The sequence below is a fragment of the Ictalurus furcatus genome, chromosome 2 (genome assembly GCF_023375685.1).
Source record: "Ictalurus furcatus strain D&B chromosome 2, Billie_1.0, whole genome shotgun sequence".
In the NCBI taxonomy this organism is placed as follows: domain Eukaryota; kingdom Metazoa; phylum Chordata; class Actinopteri; order Siluriformes; family Ictaluridae; genus Ictalurus; species Ictalurus furcatus.
In genome coordinates this window covers 3,455,686-3,474,753 of record NC_071256.1, presented here as the reverse complement: position 1 = coordinate 3,474,753, position 19,068 = coordinate 3,455,686, and the positions used below count along the sequence as shown (strand labels likewise).

At 44.3% G+C, this 19,068-nt stretch overlaps 1 protein-coding gene across 1 annotated transcript in view; it reads left to right on the top strand.

The window, feature by feature from the left end:
- Positions 1-583: 583 nt before the first annotated feature.
- The window catches only part of LOC128619464 (tyrosine-protein phosphatase non-receptor type 14-like), a 47,392-nt gene continuing 28,907 nt past the window's right edge, over positions 584-19,068 (top strand). Inside the window, exons 1-2 of the mRNA XM_053643670.1 lie at positions 584-1,090; positions 17,987-18,334. Coding sequence (XP_053499645.1) covers positions 18,161-18,334 — 174 coding nt within the window. The 5' untranslated portion in view covers positions 584-1,090; positions 17,987-18,160. The remainder of the gene's footprint in view (positions 1,091-17,986; positions 18,335-19,068) is intronic.

The window sequence follows — 19,068 nt, the reverse complement described above, 5'->3', positions numbered from 1 at the left end:
AGCCCAACTAACTAAACTAACATACAACTGATTTAAGGGTTGCATTGAATAAAATTAGTCCTTTTTTTTTTCAAGACTAGCTCTAAAACGGGTAAGTATCAGATATTTGAATTATTATTATTATTATTATTATTATTATTATTATTACTTATTCCCTAAGCTCCGCCCCCAGGATATTGTAAAGCGTCAGTAAAAGCGAGGCGCTTTGAAGTTTCGAACAGAAACAATCTTTCCGGGCCGGATCTCAGTTTTCCAAATTGGTTTTCTCAGCCACATAATCATTTTGTCCTGAGGTCATGGATTAAACCATTTTTGTAAAACGATGTACTACATATTCTGCAGGTTGTTTGTACAAGAAAAAGTAAATAAATAAATAAACGACTATTGCACCTTTAAAGTGTGTTCTTTACAAACACTTAAACACCCCAAAGAGGAGCAGTTCAGTCATCCTGAGCCTTAATAAAAAAAAAATAATAATTTTTTTTTTTTTTAAAAAACAGTAATGGCGCCTCCACCTCTTTACCTCCGCTCTCTCTCTCTCTCTCTCTCTCTCTCTCTCTCTCTCTCCGCACCTCCCTCAGTTAAACCCGCACATTCCTCACATTCCCCGCTCCTGATGTCAGAGAGGGCGGGGCCGCGCGCGCATCCCGATTCCCGACGTCTTCTTCCTTTCCGCGAGCTTCGTGTCGCTGGAGTACCGTTACCGGTGCCTGGTTCTCCACTGCCCACGGAACCGCTCAGAACCCCTGGATTAAATAACCTCAGAGGGAATTCCGGGTGTTTTCCTTTCCTCAGCTCCTGATCTGGAGGGATTTTTTTTTTTCTTCCTTTTTTGCTATTAGAAGTTGGGAAGCGCGAGCGCTCCGGTTGTGTTTCCACTGAGTTGGAGAGAACTTCTTCTTCTTCTTCTTCTTCTTCTTCTTCTTCTTCCTCTTCTTCTTCTTCTTCTTCACAAAGCGGGTTTATTTCCACTGCAGTGTTTTTGGAGGATCGCGCGCTTGTCTTAAAGTTTTGCCAATAAAAGGAAAGCACAAGAAAGAAAGAAAGAAGTAACACCGAGAAAAAGTGGGAATGTAGCACAGACAACACGGTGAGTGTGTGTGTGTGTGTGTGTGTGTGTGTGTGTGTGTGGTTCACGTAAACTAAACAGACCTGTGATGATATAACTAAATAAATAAATAAAGGTGATAAATGTTCATGCATACAGTGTTAAACAAACACCTCAGTGTGTTGCATTTATGTTTACAGTGTTAAACACTCATACACTGCGGAATAAACACCTAGAGTACTGCGTTAACTGATACAGTGTTAAACACTCATACACTGCGGAATAAACACCTAGAGTGTTGCTAGAGTACTGATGCAGTGTTAAACACTCATACACTGCGGAATAAACACCTAGAATGTTGCTAGAGTACTGATACAGTGTTAAACACTCATACACTGCGGAATAAACACCTAGAGTACTGCGTTAACTGATACAGTGTTAAACACTCATACGCTGCTGAATAAACACCTAGAGTGTTGCTAGAGTACTGATACAGTGTTAAACACTCATACACTGCTGAATAAACACCGAGAGTGTTGCGTTAACTGATACAGTGTTAAACACTCATACACTGCGGAATAAACACCTAGAGTGTTGCGTTAACTGATACAGTGTTAAACACTCATACACTGCGGAATAAACACCTAGAGTGTTGCTAGAGTACTGATACAGTGTTAAACACTCATACACTGCGGAATAAACACCTAGAGTACTGCGTTAACTGATACAGTGTTAAACACTCATACACTGCGGAATAAACACCTAGAGTGTTGCGTTAACTGATACAGTGTTAAACACTCATACACTGCGGAATAAACACCTAGAGTGTTGCGTTAACTGATACAGTGTTAAACACTCATACACTGCGGAATAAACACCTAGAGTACTGCGTTAACTGATACAGTGTTAAACACTCATACGCTGCTGAATAAACACCTAGAGTGTTGCTAGAGTACTGATACAGTGTTAAACACTCATACACTACGGAATAAACACCTAGAGTGTTGCGTTAACTGATACAGTGTTAAACACTCATACACTGCGGAATAAACACCTAGAGTGTTGCGTTAACTGATACAGTGTTAAACACTCATACACTGCGGAATAAACACCTAGAGTACTGCGTTAACTGATACAGTGTTAAACACTCATACGCTGCTGAATAAACACCTAGAGTGTTGCTAGAGTACTGATACAGTGTTAAACACTCATACACTGCTGAATAAACACCGAGAGTGTTGCGTTAACTGATACAGTGTTAAACACTCATACGCTGCTGAATAAACACCGAGAGTGTTGCGTTAACTGATACAGTGTTAAACACTCATACACTGCGGAATAAACACCTAGAGTGTTGCGTTAACTGATACAGTGTTAAACACTCATACACTGCGGAATAAACACCTAGAGTGTTGCTAGAGTACTGATGCAGTGTTAAACACTCATACACTGCGGAATAAACACCTAGAGTGTTGCTAGAGTACTGATACAGTGTTAAACACTCATACACTGCGGAATAAACACCTAGAGTACTGCGTTAACTGATACAGTGTTAAACACTCATACGCTGCTGAATAAACACCTAGAGTGTTGCGTTAACTGATACAGTGTTAAACACTCATACACTGCTGAATAAACACCTAGAGTGTTGCTAGAGTACTGATGCAGTGTTAAACACTCATACACTGCTGAATAAACACCGAGAGTGTTGCGTTAACTGATACAGTGTTAAACACTCATACACTGCGGAATAAACACCTAGAGTGTTGCTAGAGTACTGATGCAGTGTTAAACACTCATACACTGCTGAATAAACACCGAGAGTGTTGCGTTAACTGATACAGTGTTAAACACTCATACACTGCTGAATAAACACCGAGAGTGTTGCGTTAACTGATACAGTGTTAAACACTCATACACTGCGGAATAAACACCTAGAGTGTTGCGTTAACTGATACAGTGTTAAACACTCATACACTGCTGAATAAACACCTAGAGTGTTGCGTTAACTGATACAGTGTTAAACACTCATACACTGCGGAATAAACACCTAGAGTGTTGCGTTAACTGATACAGTGTTAAACACTCATACGCTGCGGAATAAACACCTAGAGTGTTGCGTTAACTGATACAGTGTTAAACACTCATACGCTGCTGAATAAACACCGAGAGTGTTGCGTTAACTGATACAGTGTTAAACACTCATACACTGCGGAATAAACACCTAGAGTGTTGCGTTAACTGATACAGTGTTAAACACTCATACACCTAGAGTACTGATGCAGTGTTAAACACTCATACACTGCGGAATAAACACCTAGAGTGTTGCTAGAGTACTGATGCAGTGTTAAACACTAATACACTGCTGAATAAACACCGAGAGTGTTGCGTTAACTGATACAGTGTTAAACACTCATACACTGCTGAATAAACACCGAGAGTGTTGCGTTAACTGATACAGTGTTAAACACTCATACACTGCGGAATAAACACCTAGAGTGTTGTGTTAACTGATACAGTGTTAAACACTCATACACTGCGGAATAAACACCTAGAGTGTTGTGTTAACTGATACAGTGTTAAACACTCATACACTGCTGAATAAACACCGAGAGTGTTGCGTTAACTGATACAGTGTTAAACACTCATACACTGCGGAATAAACACCTAGAGTGTTGCTAGAGTACTGATACAGTGTTAAACACTCATACACTGCTGAATAAACACCTAGAGTGTTGCGTTAACTGATACAGTGTTAAACACTCATACACTGCGGAATAAACACCGAGAGTGTTGCTAGAGTACTGATACAGTGTTAAACACTCATACACTGCTGAATAAACACCTAGAGTGTTGTGTTAACTGATACAGTGTTAAACACTCATACACTGTGGAATAAACACCTAGAGTGTTGCTAGAGTACTGATACAGTGTTAAACACTCATACACTGCGGAATAAACACCTAGAGTATTGCATTTATGGATGCAGTATTCAATGAACCCGTACAGTGTTGCATTAATCGGTACCGGGTTAAATACTTCCATGCCCTCCAATGAGCATCTGCAGTTTTGCCTTAATGGATCCAGTGTTAGCGTCAGCGTTGCGTATAACCAATACAGTCTTAAACGAGCACGTACGGTGTTTCATCAGCAGCTGCAGTGTTAAACATCCATTTGTGAACGAATACCAACCGCGTTGTGTTTATGATTACCGTGTTAAATACTCCTACGCTGTAAATCGAACATTTACGTCTCGCATGAACAGATACCGCGTTAAATACTCACCGCTGAACGGACACCTGTAGCGTTGAATTAACGGGTACGGTGTTAAATACTCATAAAGTGTTGAATGTATGCCTCTAAAAGGTTGCATTAACGGATAAAGTATTAAACAAACACCTACAGTAAGCGATCAGCTCAAGAGTACAGCATGAAAAGACCACCTACAGTGTTACGTCAATGGATATTGAGTTAAACACTTATTTTTTTTCAATACACTCGTAGAAACCATTAACCTAGAGTCTTAGATGCTGCTATTGTTTTGAGCGAACACTACACGCGGAGTATTGAATTCATCTTCACATGAACGGCATTGAACTCAACACTGCGGATGTTCTGAATGGATCTGTACAGTGTTTAGTAGTTAACGCTGTAGGTGTCGAGTCAACACCGTAAGTATTCAGTGAAGGTGGTTTCTTCAGCTGTGTGCGGCACAGAAAGTTCTTCTCTGGCATAAATACCTTTGGTGTCCCCGGGATCGAAAGAATACGTAGCCGTTAGTGTTTGTTCAACACCGTCAGAGCGGCTGAGATGGAAGCTCAGGCCGTGTTCTGCTCCCGTCTTTTCTTACACGTCTTCACGCCTGTAGCGTTCTTTCTTTCACCTGAACACGAACCCTGCATTCCTGAGGGTCTCTCAGGGTCCAGGGCAAGATTGGACCTGCACACATATTGTGTGTGTGTGTGTGTGTGTGTGTGTGTGTGTGTGTGTGTGTTATTGGGGTATTTACAGCTTGTTTCACTGTGTTATTCTGTGTTGTACTCTGTGTGGGTGTGTGTGTGTGTGTGTGTGTGTGTGATTGATTATACTATTTACAGCTTGTCTTTCTGTTCTGTTTTGTGTGTGTGTGTGTGTGTGTGTGTGTGTACATACGATTACGTGCATTTTAGCTTGTGTGTGTTAAATGTCTCTTTGTGTGTGTGTGTGTGTGTGTGTGTGAGATATTTGCAGGTTGAGTTTTTATAGTGTGTGCATTGTTTTTAACGCTTGCTGTGTGTGTGTGTGTGTGTGTGTGTGTGTGTTTTTACGGCTCTCAGGAATCCAACCTAAGGCTGCATGAGCTTTGTGTCACATTCAGACCACACAGTGTGTGTGTGTGTGTGTGTGTGTGTACATTTATGTGCATTTTAGCATGTTTGTGTGTGTGTGTGTGTGTGTGTGTGGGTGTGGGTGTGTGTGTGTGTGTACGTACATTTATGTGCATTTTAGCGTGTTTGTGTGTGTGTGTGTGTGTGTGTGTACATTTATGTGCATTTTAGCATGTGTGTGTGTGTGTGTGTGTGTGGGTGTGTGTGTGTGTGTGTGTATGTACATTTATGTGCATTTTAGCATGTTTGTGTGTGTGTGTGTGTGTGTGTGTGTGTATGTACATTTATGTGCATTTCAGCATGTTTGTGTGTTTGTAGATTCCCGCTTTAGTTTTAGTGTGTATGTGTGTGTGTGTTTGTGTGTGTGTGTGTGTGTGTGTGTGTGTGTGTGCTAGTTGGGATGGCTTGTTTATTGCACTCATCCTCTCGAGTCCATCTGTCCCTTCAGAGTTTCCACTGAAGCACACAAACACAGTGTCTGTGCACAAATGTAGCAAATGTCCAGTGTTTTGTGACTCTCTCTCTCTCTCTCTCTCACACACACACACACACACACACACACACACTCATTTTCTGGCATGGGCTCACACGTTCCACCATGAAAGCAGTTATGGTTGTGTGTCAAAGATAAGCTTCACAATAGAAGGATGTCCTGAATGAGTACAACTCTATCCCCCCTGCGCGCGCGCACACACACACACACACACACACACACACACACACACACACACACTTCTGGCATCTATTAAACACAGACCCACTTATCTCTTATTTTTCCTTCTCTTTTGATTTCTTTTAAGTAGGAAAGCAAATAGTTTGTGTGTGTCTTTCTGCACACATCATTTTCTCTCTTTGTATTTGTCTTTCTCCCATACTCTCTCTCTCTCTCTCTCTCTCTCTCTCTTTTTCTCTGATGTGTGAATGGGGCATGCTGCAACCTGCGTCTTGTATCACCAGGTGAAAAACACGGCAAAGGCCAATATAGCATAGCTGCTGGGGGTGTGGGCACCACACACACACACACACACACACACACACACACATTCACACCATAACACACACCCACATCTGGATGAAGCTCTTAACTCAGTGGCTCACCACTCAAATTATACACCACACACCATATGAGACAAATACATACACTGAGAGGAGAAAAAGACCAGGAAGCAAGGAAGGGCCAGGAAAGATTTTTTTTTTTTTTTTTTTAAATCACCAAGATCTAAGAAGTGTAAAGAAGGCCATGGAGGTATGCGCCAGGAAAGAAAGAAAGGGCTAGGAAGGAAAGAAGGAAGAAAGGAGCAGTCTTTATGGAAAGAAGGACAGCCAGATAAACCAGATAATGGAAAGAAGGAAATGCTGTACAGGAAGCCAGTGCTGTAGACAATAAAAAGTGCACATGGACAGAAAAGAAAGAAAAATTCCAAAAAATGAAGAGAGAAGGCTCAGATATCAAGAGTACAGTCCTGAAAGAAAAAAAAAATGGAGGACTAGGAAGGAAGGAAGAGCCAGGAATGAAGGACCAGAGCGGAAGGAAGAGCCAGGAATGAAGGATCGGAAAGCAAGAAGAATCCGGGAAGATTAAAGGAAGGAAATGTTAATTAATGCATCAGGAATTAATTGCCAGAGAGGAAGGAACAGCCAGGAATGCAGGACCAAGAAAGGAAGGAAGAGCCAGGAATGGAGGACCAGAAAGAAAGGAAGAGCCAGGAATGGAGGAGCAGAAAGAAAGGAAGAGCCAGGAATGGAGGAGCAGAATGGAAAGAAGAGCCAGGAATGGAGGAGCAGAAAGAAAAGAAGAGCCAGGAATGGAGGAGCAGAATGGAAAGAAGAGCCAGGAATGGAGGAGCAGAAAGAAAGGAAGAGTCAGGAATGGAGAGCTAGGAATGGAGGACCAGAAAGAAAGGAAGAGCCAGGAATGGAGGAGCAGAAAGAAAGGAAGAGCCAGGAATGGAGGAGCAGAAAGAAAGGAAGAGCCAGGAATGGAGGAGCAGAAAGAAAGGAAGAGCCAGGAATGGAGGAGCAGAATGGAAAGAAGAGCCAGGAATGGAGGAGCAGAAAGAAAGGAAGAGTCAGGAATGGAGAGCTAGGAATGGAGGACCAGAAAGAAAGGAAGAGCCAGGAATGGAGGAGCAGAAAGAAAGGAAGAGCCAGGAATGGAGGAGCAGAATGGAAAGGAAGAGCCAGGAATGGAGGAGCAGAAAGAAAGGAAGAGTCAGGAATGGAGAGCTAGGAATGGAGGACCAGAAAGAAAGGAACAGCCAGGAATGGAGGAGCAGAATGGAAAGGAAGAGCCAGGAATGGAGGAGCAGAAAGAAAGGAAGAGCCAGGAATGGAGGAGCAGAAAGAAAGGAAGAGCCAGGAATGGAGGAGCAGAAAGAAAGGAAGAGCCAGGAATGGAGGAGCAGAATGGAAAGAAGAGCCAGGAATGGAGGAGCAGAATGGAAAGAAGAGCCAGGAATGAAGGATCCGAAAGCCAGAAGAATCAGGGAAGAATACATTAAGGAAATATAAATGAATGCATCAGGAGTGAATAACCAGAGAGAAAGGAAGAGCCAGGAATACTGGCTCAGAAGCAAAAGCAGAACCAGGAATGGAGGACCAGTAAGAAAAGAAATGGGGGGAAAAAACGGAAAGAAAGGAAAAGCCAGGAACGAAGAACTTAGAAGTCAGATAGAGCCAAGAATCAAGGAGTAGAAAGGCAGGAAAAACTAGAAATGATCAGAAACGGAAGGAGGAGTCAGAAACGAAGGACTAGAAGAGTCAAGAATGAATATAGAAGACAGAGATTAAACTACAAGAAGGATGGAAGAGCCAGGAAAGGTGGACGAAAGGATCAAGTAAAGATCCAGGAAGGAAGGAACAGCTAGGAAGCATGACGGGTAGAGCCAGGAACTAAACCGTATGAACGGTTCATCATTCTGTTCAGCATCTTCTTGTGAAATACATTTCTGTGATCGTGTCATCAATCAGAACTCGTTATCAGGCATGAAATGTAAATGAAAATATCGCGCAACCCCCCCAACCCCCAACCCCCAGAGTTTCCCCGACACACCGTCTCCACTCTTGTTAAAATACACACCTGGTTCGGAGCTTGTTTATAAGCTCGGCCTTCTCTCCGTGACACAATGCACATTCAGGAACGTGTTGCGACTTGCGTCCTCTCCACTGCGGTTAAGAGCAGAGCTTTAGATCCATCAGTCTGCACTTAACTCTGCGTCTGTTTGGCTCATTGGTCTGTCAGCCATTGCTCATGCCATGTGTGTGTGTGTGTGTACATCCATGTATCTATGAGGGTGTGTGTCCCGAGTGATCACGGACAACTCTATTTACACCTGAGTGGAATTCACAGTACATGAGTGAAGTGTTGACAAGATTCAGCTAATCATGATCCTCCTTTTGTGTGTGACATGCAAATACAGAGTTCTGTGTGTGTGTGTGTGTGTGTGTGTGTGTGTGTGTGTGTGTGTGTAGGGATGGGCATTATTAGCGTTTATGCTATTCGCACACATGCATTACATACCGAATAGCATTTCACCGTTTCAGCATTTTATCGCATGTTATTCCGAAGCACGATTGAATTCTCGAACCAGAGGAAAAGGAACTCGGCGCGTCGTCCTGTAACGGCGAAGGACCGGAAACGTGTTGTATCCGTAACAAACTGAATCAAGGTTTAAAGGGCAGGTGTTGAGTGTCATCAATACATTTTAGACTAGACGGCATTGACGCAAATTCGACTCTCTAAGCCTTGCATTCTAACAGTAAATCATGACCTCAGTATTATAAGGTTTTACCAACGTTATCCATATTCTGAGACAATTCGAATTTGCCCTTAAGTCAACGACCACCCTTAGACCTGCATTATAAGGGATTTTTGAGTGTATATATATATAATATGTGTGTGTGTATATATGTATATATATAGAGAGAGAGAGAGAGAGAGCAGGAGAGATCAGAGATCATCATACTCTGGAGTATTCCTTTAATGATAATGAGTCTTTATTGGTCACATATATGGTAGAGCAGAGTGAAATTGTTTTCTTCGCATACCCCAGCCTGTCAGGAAGCTGGGGTCAGAGCGCAGGGTCAGCCATGATACAGCGCCCCTGGAGCAGAGAGGGTTAAGGGCCTTGCTCAAGGGCCCAACAGTGGCAGCTTGGCAGCGCCGGGGCTTGAACCCCTCATCCTTCTGATCAGAAACCCAGAGCCTTAACCGCTAAGCCACAACTGCCCCCATACATGTACATATTAATATACAGTAGAGCAAAATGTATTACTTTTAAAACATTCATAAATAAAAAATGTTGTTGTTTTTTTATAGCAGTTCATGAGTGTGTGTGTGAGAAGGGGGGAAGAATGAAAGGAAAACAGAGACATGGGATGATCACATGCTCCCGTGTTTGTGTTATCCCACCCACTCCTCTGTTTCTCCATGTGCACTGGGCTGATAACAGAAGAGACACAGCAATGTTCCATGAGAGATTTGTTTCCTTTATTTAATCAGGCTGTCCAAATTAGCTCTTTTTTTTTTTTTTTTCCCCTCCAGCTTACAGCCTCACTACCTTTTTTTTCCTCCGGCTTTTTTATGACATTTTGCAGAATGTTCGTCCTGCCTCTCAATACAAAACAAAGAGTTCAGATTTCTGCATTCGCAGTATGTATTCCTGTTTGTTTGAAGTTCTTCTGATGGAGATGTTTTACACATCAGGCCAATCTACTTAATACGTTCTTAAACTGTAGCTTTTAACTCTGTAGTGATTCTATCCGGACGTGGCACAAGGCAGGTTATTTACCCAGATGTTAAATTACAGAGTTTTCGTGAACTTGAACACGCTTGAATCGATTCCTCAGCTCCGCCCACTTTGGACTCATTTGCATGCCAGTATTTCACAGATTCTCACACAGATATATATATATATATAAAAAATAAAATAAATGACACAAAAGGCATCAAAGAAGAGAAATCGGTCCGTGGATCGGCGGACATTTTATCAGCGAATATTACCCACGACTCCTTGCGTGAGGGAGGAGACGTTTTGTGACGGTTTGCTTCGTCGAATTCAACCTGCGAACATGGCGGACGAGTGTAACGTGTAACGAAGACGTCACGCGTCTTCGGTATTTAAGGGTAAGAACTTAAGTGCTACGCACGAAATATAAATGTTATTATTATATAAGGAATAATGAATGAAGAAAAGCTGAAATGCAACGAGGCGTTTACGGTGACGGTGTGCGTAACTAGGCAACGACGTTCTCTTCCGTCCCGGTGCTCGCATACTCTTTTGCTACACGTTCAAAACTAGGCACTTTTCCTTCACCGAGGCCATCCTTTTAGTGCACACGATGACATCTCTGGACCTGAGGGGAATTGAGTAGCGCGCGTCACAGACGCGGATGTTCTTTCGTTTGAACACAATCACGCATACTCCCCGGATTCAGGGAACAGAGAGAGATGAATACACTGATGCTGGGCTGGAAAGAAAAGAAGAAGAAGAAAAGAAAAAAAAAAAAAGTAAAAACACACATTTTTGAGAATCAGGAACATCATGCAGATGCGTCACGAACCGTATCGGCGAGATAATCCACCTCTAGGACATCGAGGACATCTCGAACAACAGTCTAGAACATTGTGTGAAAGCTTCTCAAGGCTGGATTATTGCATTTTGTTATAAAATATCATTCGTAATGCACGATTTTGATCCTAAAATGGTCGCGGGGAACCTGGAGCCTATCCCAGGGAGCATCGGGTACAAGACGGGGTACACCCTGGACAGGGTGCCAATCCATCACAGGGCACAATCACACACCCATTCATACACTACGGACACTTTAGACACGCCAATCAGCCTACCATGCATGTCTTTGGACTGGGGGAGGAAACCGGAGTACCTGGAGGAAACCCCCGCAGCACGGGGAGAACATGCAAACTCCACAAACACAGGGCCACGGTGGGAATCGAACCCCCGACCCTGGAGGTGTGAGGCGGACGTGCTACCCGCTAAGCCCTACACATATATAACTTGTGCAAAATCTATAAATAATTTCTAAAAAGTTTGCTTTATGTTTTTTTTAAATATGTAAACGGCAAATATCTAGCTCAACCTTTTGCTAACTTGTTTATTAAGGACGAGTTCATTTGAACAAAACCCAGACAATTTACTAAAAGGTAACTAAGCGTCTGCGTTACCTTCCTTGACGACATGGCATATCGAGCACACTTTGACGAACACGCTGATTTTCTAACTCGAACGCCTCGTGAGCCGATATCGTCTTATAGACCCCTTTCCTGTCTGTCCAGGATTCCGTACGCGGATCCACACTTCCATAAAATCTACCGGAAATACTAGACCATCCAGATACCTTTGGGAGACCCCGGATACTTTTTAGGACGGATAGTAGTAAGCGAATCGGGACGCGGAAATAGCGTCACACGTGCAGGGCTGCACATTTCCCAAGAAACCCCCACTGTAGACTTAAAGCAGCAGGAAGCGGACTGGATGAGGCTCGTGTGTGTTCCATCACTGTCGGGTTCCTGATCAAGGTTCTTAACTCTCGATCTGGCTCTTAATCGTTCCGTACAGGATTCCGTTGAGTTATTTGTGATTGTTGCGCGCAAAAATGCTTGATTTTGCTGTGTGTGTGTGTGTGTGTGTGTGTGTGTGTGTGTGCAGAAAAATCAGAACATTGTGTAGTTTCCTTGATTTTGTGCTGTCCGGTGACAGTTTTTTTCCAATCACCTTTAACCGAGGAATTCAGGTTTTTAAGTGAAAACTAAAAAGTGAAATGTCTGATTGCAGGTCTTTAGGTTTCTGGAAGTTCTAGAAGTATCTTCATGCTCTCGCTTTTGTCCGGTTCTTCTGTTTATGTTGTCTGTCTGTCCTCTGTTATGTCTGGAGACTACTGTTTTCTGTCTTTTCTATCTGATGGTCATTGTTTATTTATCTGCGGTTTCTGTCTGTTATGTCTAGAGTCTGCTACCTTTTCTGTTTGTTTGTTTGTTTGTTTGTAATCTCTGAGGTTGTCTTTTGTCCCCGTTATCACGTTTTGGTGAGTGTCCTCTCTTGTTTAACTCGCTCGTTCTCGAGATTCTGTGATTTCTGTGTCTGTTTTTGTACTCTCTGTTCTGTCTTGTTTGTTGTCTTCTCTGTTATTTTTCTTCTGTTCTGTCCGGATTCTCTCTGTCTTTCTGTCTGATACCTGAGGGTCCTTCAGCAAGTTTTAATACAGCAGATGCTGTAGAAATTTCTGTGCTGATAGCAGGACACACTAATTCTCCAAACATCTCTGGCTCTAGCATAGAACATGAGTGTGGGATGAGTGTGTGTGTGTGTGTGTGTGTGTGTGTGTGTGTGTGTGTGTGTGTGTGTGGCCAAATTCATTGGTACTCGTTCTTTGTTGGAAGTGAGTTTGAAGATTCCTAAAATGAAATCGGTGTGTGTTATCTATGTTAGTCAGCCAAACAGCCCGGGGATCCATGGTGTGTGTGTGTGTGTGTGTGTGTGTGTGTAGGTGGGTGGGGGTGGGGGTGTGTGTGTGGGGGTGTGTTTGTGTGTGTTGTAGGTGTGTGTGGGAGTGTGTGGGTGTGTGTGTGTGTGTGTGTAGGTGTGTGTATGTGTGTGTGTGCATGTAGGTGTAGGTGGGTGTGTGTGTGTAGGTGTGTGGGGGTGTAGGTGTGGGTGTAGGTGTGTGGGGGTGGGTGTGTGTATGTGTAGGTGTAGGTGTGTGGGGGTGGGTGTGTGTATGTGTGTGTGTGGGGGTGTGTGGGTGTAGGGGTGTGTGTGTATGTGTGTGTGTGTAGGTGTGTGGGGGTGGGTGTGTGTATGTGTGGGTGTAGGTGTGTGTGTGTGGGGGTGTGTGGGTGTAGGAGTGTATGTGTGTGGGGGTAATGGTGTGTGGGTGTGTGTGTAGGTGTGTGTGTGTGTAGGTAGGTGGGTGTGTGTGAGTGTGTGTGGGTGTGTGTGTGTGTAGGTGTGTGTAGGTGTGTGGGGGTAGGGGTGTGTTGTAGGTGTGAGTGTGTGGGTGTGTGTGTGTGTGTGTGTAGGTGTGTGTGTACATGTAGGTGTAGGTGGGTGTGTATGTGTAGGTGTGTGTAGGTGTGTGGGGGTGTAGGTGTGTGGGGGTGTAGGTGTGGGTGTAGGTGTGTGGGGGTGGGTGTGTGTATGTGTGGGTGTAGGTGTGTGGGGGTGTGTGGGTGTAGGTGTGTGTGTGGGGGTGTAGGGGTGTGTGTGTATGTGTGTGTGTGGGGGTGTGTGGGTGTAGGGGTGTGTGTGTATGTGTGTGTGTGTAGGTGTGTGGGGGTAGGGGTGTGTAGGTGTGTGGGGGTGGGTGTGTGTATGTGTGGGTGTAGGTGTGTGTGTGTGGGGGTGTGTGGGTGTAGGAGTGTATGTGTGTGGGGGTAATGGTGTGTGGGTGTGTGTGTAGGTGTGTGTGTGTGTAGGTAGGTGGGTGTGTGTGAGTGTGTGTGGGTGTGTGTGTGTGTAGGTGTGTGTAGGTGTGTGGGGGTAGGGGTGTGTTGTAGGTGTGAGTGTGTGGGTGTGTGTGTGTGTGTGTGTAGGTGTGTGTGTACATGTAGGTGTAGGTGGGTGTGTATGTGTAGGTGTGTGGGGGTGTAGGTGTGTGGGGGTGTAGGTGTGGGTGTAGGTGTGTGGGGGTGGGTGTGTGTATGTGTGGGTGTAGGTGTGTGGGGGTGGGTGTGTGTATGTGTGGGTGTAGGTGTGTGTGTGGGGTGTAGGGGTGTGTGTGTATGTGTGTGTGTGTAGGTGTGTGGGGGTAGGGGTGTGTGTGGATGTGTGTGTAGGTGTGTGGGGGTGGGTGTGTGTATGTATGTGTGGGTGTGTGTGAGTGTGTGTGGGTGTGTGTGTAGGTGTGTGTGTGTAGGTGTGTGTGTAGGTGTATATTACTAGTATTAGATGACGTATTTAGATCATACTGTACAGATCCCTGTGAATAAGCTTTTACTATAGAAACGTATTAGAGCGAGTGCTATAATATTAACCTGAGTATAGCACGTTTACCTCGCACCTCCGGGGTTAGGGGTTCGATTCCCGCCTCCGCCCTGTGTGCGTGGAGTTTCCATGCTCTCCCCGTGCTTCATGGGTTTCCTCCAGGTACTCCGGTTTCCTCCCCCAGTCCAAAGACATGCGGTGTATGCTGATCTCTAAATTGTCCGTAGTGTGTGTGTGTGAGCGTGTGTATGCGTCTCCGCCTTATGCCCCGAGTCCCCTGGGATAGACTCCAGGCTCCGCGCGACCCTGTGTATTATAAGCGGTACAGAAAATGGTTGGATGGATGGATGATGTTTGTAAATTGATGGTGTTATGCAAAATATGCTGATGCAAGCAGAACAAAGTGCATGGTAAACACGGTGGCATCGGATGACCACACACACACCCACACACACACACATTTTACAGAGTGTAGGAGTACAGACATGAACAGCAGGTGTGAACTAAATTGCACCATTGAAGATGTGTGCGTGTGCGTGTGTGTGTGTGTGTGTGTGTGTGTGTGTGTGTGTGTGTGTGTGTGTGGCAGCGCCTTTTTATCTGTGCCTTCTGTGTAGATGAGAAGAAGAAAAAAAAGTAGAAACAAGATGCTCTCTGTTCTGCAGAAATTCTTACAAGACCCATAATATCCATCTGGAAGAACAGATTGTGTGTGTGTGTGTGTGTGTGTGTGTGTGTGTGTGATGTATCAGATGTATGACTCTTCTTCTTCTTTCAAAGGCCAAAATTTGACATCTTGGCACCGCCAGCCATAGTAAAGCTGCACAAACATCTAGAAACTTCCCGAACTGTAATCTCCATCCATACCATATTTCACATCTTTTTGATTTCTCATTTAAAACCTTGATTTTATTGGAGTATTTTCAGCAGTCCTCGCTGTAAATTGTAACACGTCAAAGCTTAGTACCTACATAAGTATGTTAGACAGAGATGGGGGGATGAAAACAGCTTCGATTCGGTAGACAGTATAATACCGGGGTCGTACAGACAGCAGGTCAAAGTCTGAAAGTCCTTATTAAATTTTAATATACGGGTATTTACATTTTTATAGACTTGAACCGTGCGTGAATTAGTGCTATTTTCATACATTGTCCTTTTGACATCTCTGTAAATTTTAACGATCGCTTTCTTGGTTAAAGTCATAGACATGCTGTCAGCAGACCTCGGTTCAGTCTAATTAGGCGTGTTTGGATGTGTAGTGCGCCTTTCGCTTGGCAAGTCTGCGTATTCTGTAGTGGAAACTGCAGTCAATCCACGTAGGCATTTTATAATGATTGTTTTGCGTATGATTATAGGGTTGTTTTGGTGTGCTTTGTGCAGAGAGAAAAAGTTGGTGTCATGTGTAATCATGTGTTAATGGCTTGGCTTTCTAGACACAGTTGGAAACCCAGCAACTCATGACCTGTGTGAGTGTGTCTATGTGTGTGTGTGAGAGAGAGAGAGAGAGAGTATGGCTCTTGCGCTAGCTCTATTTCTATGCTATGTTTTCTGAACCACAAAATTACAAAGTTCCAAGTCACTTACTGTTTATATGTGCTTCAAATAGCCTGGTGCTGGTACCAGAGCGTTGAGAAACCATTGTGGTAAGCTTCGGCTGTGTAAAAGGGCAGCGCCATTGTTTTGCTCATTTTCTCCCTGCCGCAGGAAAACAAGACCCGTCGAGGTCAGCTAAACATGGCACCAATAGCTGTCTAAACCTCAGCTAGCCTTTTTACCCAGACCTCATTTTTGTGTGAGAACGTGGGTGCAAAATGAATGTGTCGGGTTAGGTAGCAGAAAAGGACACAGTAGCAGAGGACTATAATAGCTCCGGCTATCTTTTAAACAATCACTGGTAGCAGCCGTACAGATGTTCAGCTAGGAAGTGCCAAGCAAGTCCTATCGCCAGGGAGTTTAGGGAGCTCTGAGCAAGTCATTAGGTAAGGAAAAGGTCCAGGCGTTTCAATGCTGTGGGAATAGAAGAAGGAATTGGGTCAGAAGAACTCACTTAAAGTGAGTCAGTGGGTAGGGAGCTGGCTTGTGTCCTGGGTGGGGAATACTAAGTGAGCCTGAAGTAGGGAGCTTGGTTAGTGGTAGACCTGAGGTAACAGCTAGTTCCAGGGTAGGGAGCTCACTTTGAATGAGTTCTGAGAAGTCTTGTTTGAGTGCACCCTGGGGGTAGCAAGACAGTCCTAAAACATGATGCTGGTTTGAAGAAAGCACCGGGACTTTCAGAACTCTAAGCAAGTCAAGGGGGTTGGGAGGTAGGCTTGAGTCGTGGTGTAGGGATCACAGAACAATATTGGGATGGGTTTCTCCTTGGATAAGGAGCATTGAAGGAGTCTTAATTAAGCTAGCCTAAACAATCTTGGGGTAGGGATTTCACTTACATCAAGTTCCTGGGTAGTGGGCTTGCTTGGCATGAGTCCAGGTTAAGCTACTTCTGGGGTAGTGAGAAATGACCGTAGCCATATAACTCAGCAAGTGTGTTGTCAATGTTCTGGGAGCCCACAGTTCCTGGGGTTTGGGATTCTGAGGAAGACCTGCATTAGGGATCTTATCTACAGTGAGTTGGTGGGGTAGGAAGTTCTGCTGGTGCATGTTAATGGGTAGATACCGTATCATATTTGTAGCAAATCCTGACATAAGGAGCCCACATGGATCAAGTTCTGCAGGGGAGTTCTGAACATCTCCTGGGGTTTGGAGCATACCTGTGTAAAGTCCTGAGGTAGGGAGCTTACTTGGAGTGGACCCTGGGGTAAGCAGATTGCTCACAGCTAGTCTGGTGGTTGCTTTTTGAAAGAGAGCCCTAGGGTAGCAAGCTCGGTGCTTGGTTCAAGTGTTTAGGGCAGGCAGCTTGCTCAGAGTCTGCTTAATATCTGATTTTGTTTAAATAGAACCATTTCTTAAGTGTTCTGTATTGCTGTTACGTTCTCTGTCTCACCTTCTTGTATTGCTACACACAGACATACACAAAGTTCCCTTGGGCATGGTAGTGTCAGGTGTGCTATGTTATTCGAGGGAAAAGAGAGAGTGGAATCTGGGCTGTGATCCAGGCTGCCTATCTGCACCCCACCACTACCACCCAGACAAGCGCTGACACATTCTTCTCTTCTCTACTCTTCTCTTCTCTTCTCTGCCTTCTATCCTTTTTCCTCTTCCTCTTTCCACTCTTGAGTAAGAGAATGAATGAAGGGAAGCAGAGAGAGAGAGAGAGAGGCTGAGAGGTTGTGGGGTGAAGTGTTCCCGTTAGAAACAGTATACATGTGCTCCACTTCAAAGGGGCCTTCAGCTTGCCTGTTTTATGTGGTGTACATCAAAAGATGTGAAGTGAGTGAAAGACAGAGAGAGAGAGAGAGAGAGAGAGAGAGAGAGAGAGTAATGGCTGGTTCAGAATTTATGCTGTATATGCCAGATTTTATTAGCCACATATTCTGTATTATTGATACGTGCTGATTAGCAGGCTCTAAACTGAGCCTAGCCTCAGATGAAAATTTTTGCCATCTGTCTGGAAAAGAGACAGTAATATTTTTGGGCATTTAAAAAAAAAAAAATGCGCATACTGTAACATTGTTCTTGTCTCTCTTCAGCTCCCAGGATCCCACTTCCTGTCCACCCCTCAGCTTGCTCTCGGAATGGGACTGCACCTTCCCAGAGTGCACTTCTTCACTGGGGGGTGTGGCCATCCCGGGGCGGGACAGACAGCATAGACCCCCTGCAGTATTCTTTTGACCCCTGTGACCTTGGTGTGACCCTGTCCAGCCATGCCTTTCAGGCTGAAACTGCCTCGTACGAGGCGCTACAACGTGCTGAGCAAGAACTGCTTCGTCATTCGGATCCAACTGCTGGACAATCACATGATCGAGTGCACGCTGTCCGTCGAGGGGACTGGCCAAGAGTGTTTAGAAGCAGTCGCTCAGCGTCTCGAACTGCGAGAGGTGAGAAAAACGCAATTACCACGCGGTCAAATTCAATCATAAAGTTCTACACAATCAAGACCCTAGTACAAACAGTAGAATGTTAAATCAATACTGCAACACAATCGGTACAGTTCCTATACTTGGTTAAAGTTTTTCTAGGCAACTGCGCAATATGGACACTGAGCACAAGCTAGCTAATATTCATTCATCCATTCATTCATCTTCAGTAAGTGTTTTATCCTGGTCAGGGTTCCAGTGGATCTGGAGCCTTTCCCAGGAACATTGGGTACAAGTCAGGAATACACCCTAAATTGGATACCAGTCCATTGCAGGACAATATGCGCACCACTCATTTACACCTGGGGAACCTACCAGCATGGTTTTGGGAGATGGGAGGAAACTGGAGAAGCTGGAGGAAGCCTACACAAACACAGGGAGATCATGCAAAACGTCAGATAGTAACCCGAGCTCCAGATCAAACCGGAGACCCGGGAGCTGTGAGGACGCAACAGCGACTTTCAACTAGCGAATAATTACGGCTAATTTCTTTTAGTTAGCTAGCACCTAGCCATAAAGTCTTTGATATAGAAAATGTAAAGGTGTAGTGGTAGTGTAAACAAAACACATCTGTCAGAAGAATCTAAATTTCTCTCAGATGTGCGGTGTTTAGAAAGACTAGAATGTGTTTCAGTTACATTGGAATTGCACTTAGCATCAACCATAAACTAGATATTGGAACATGTCAACATTAT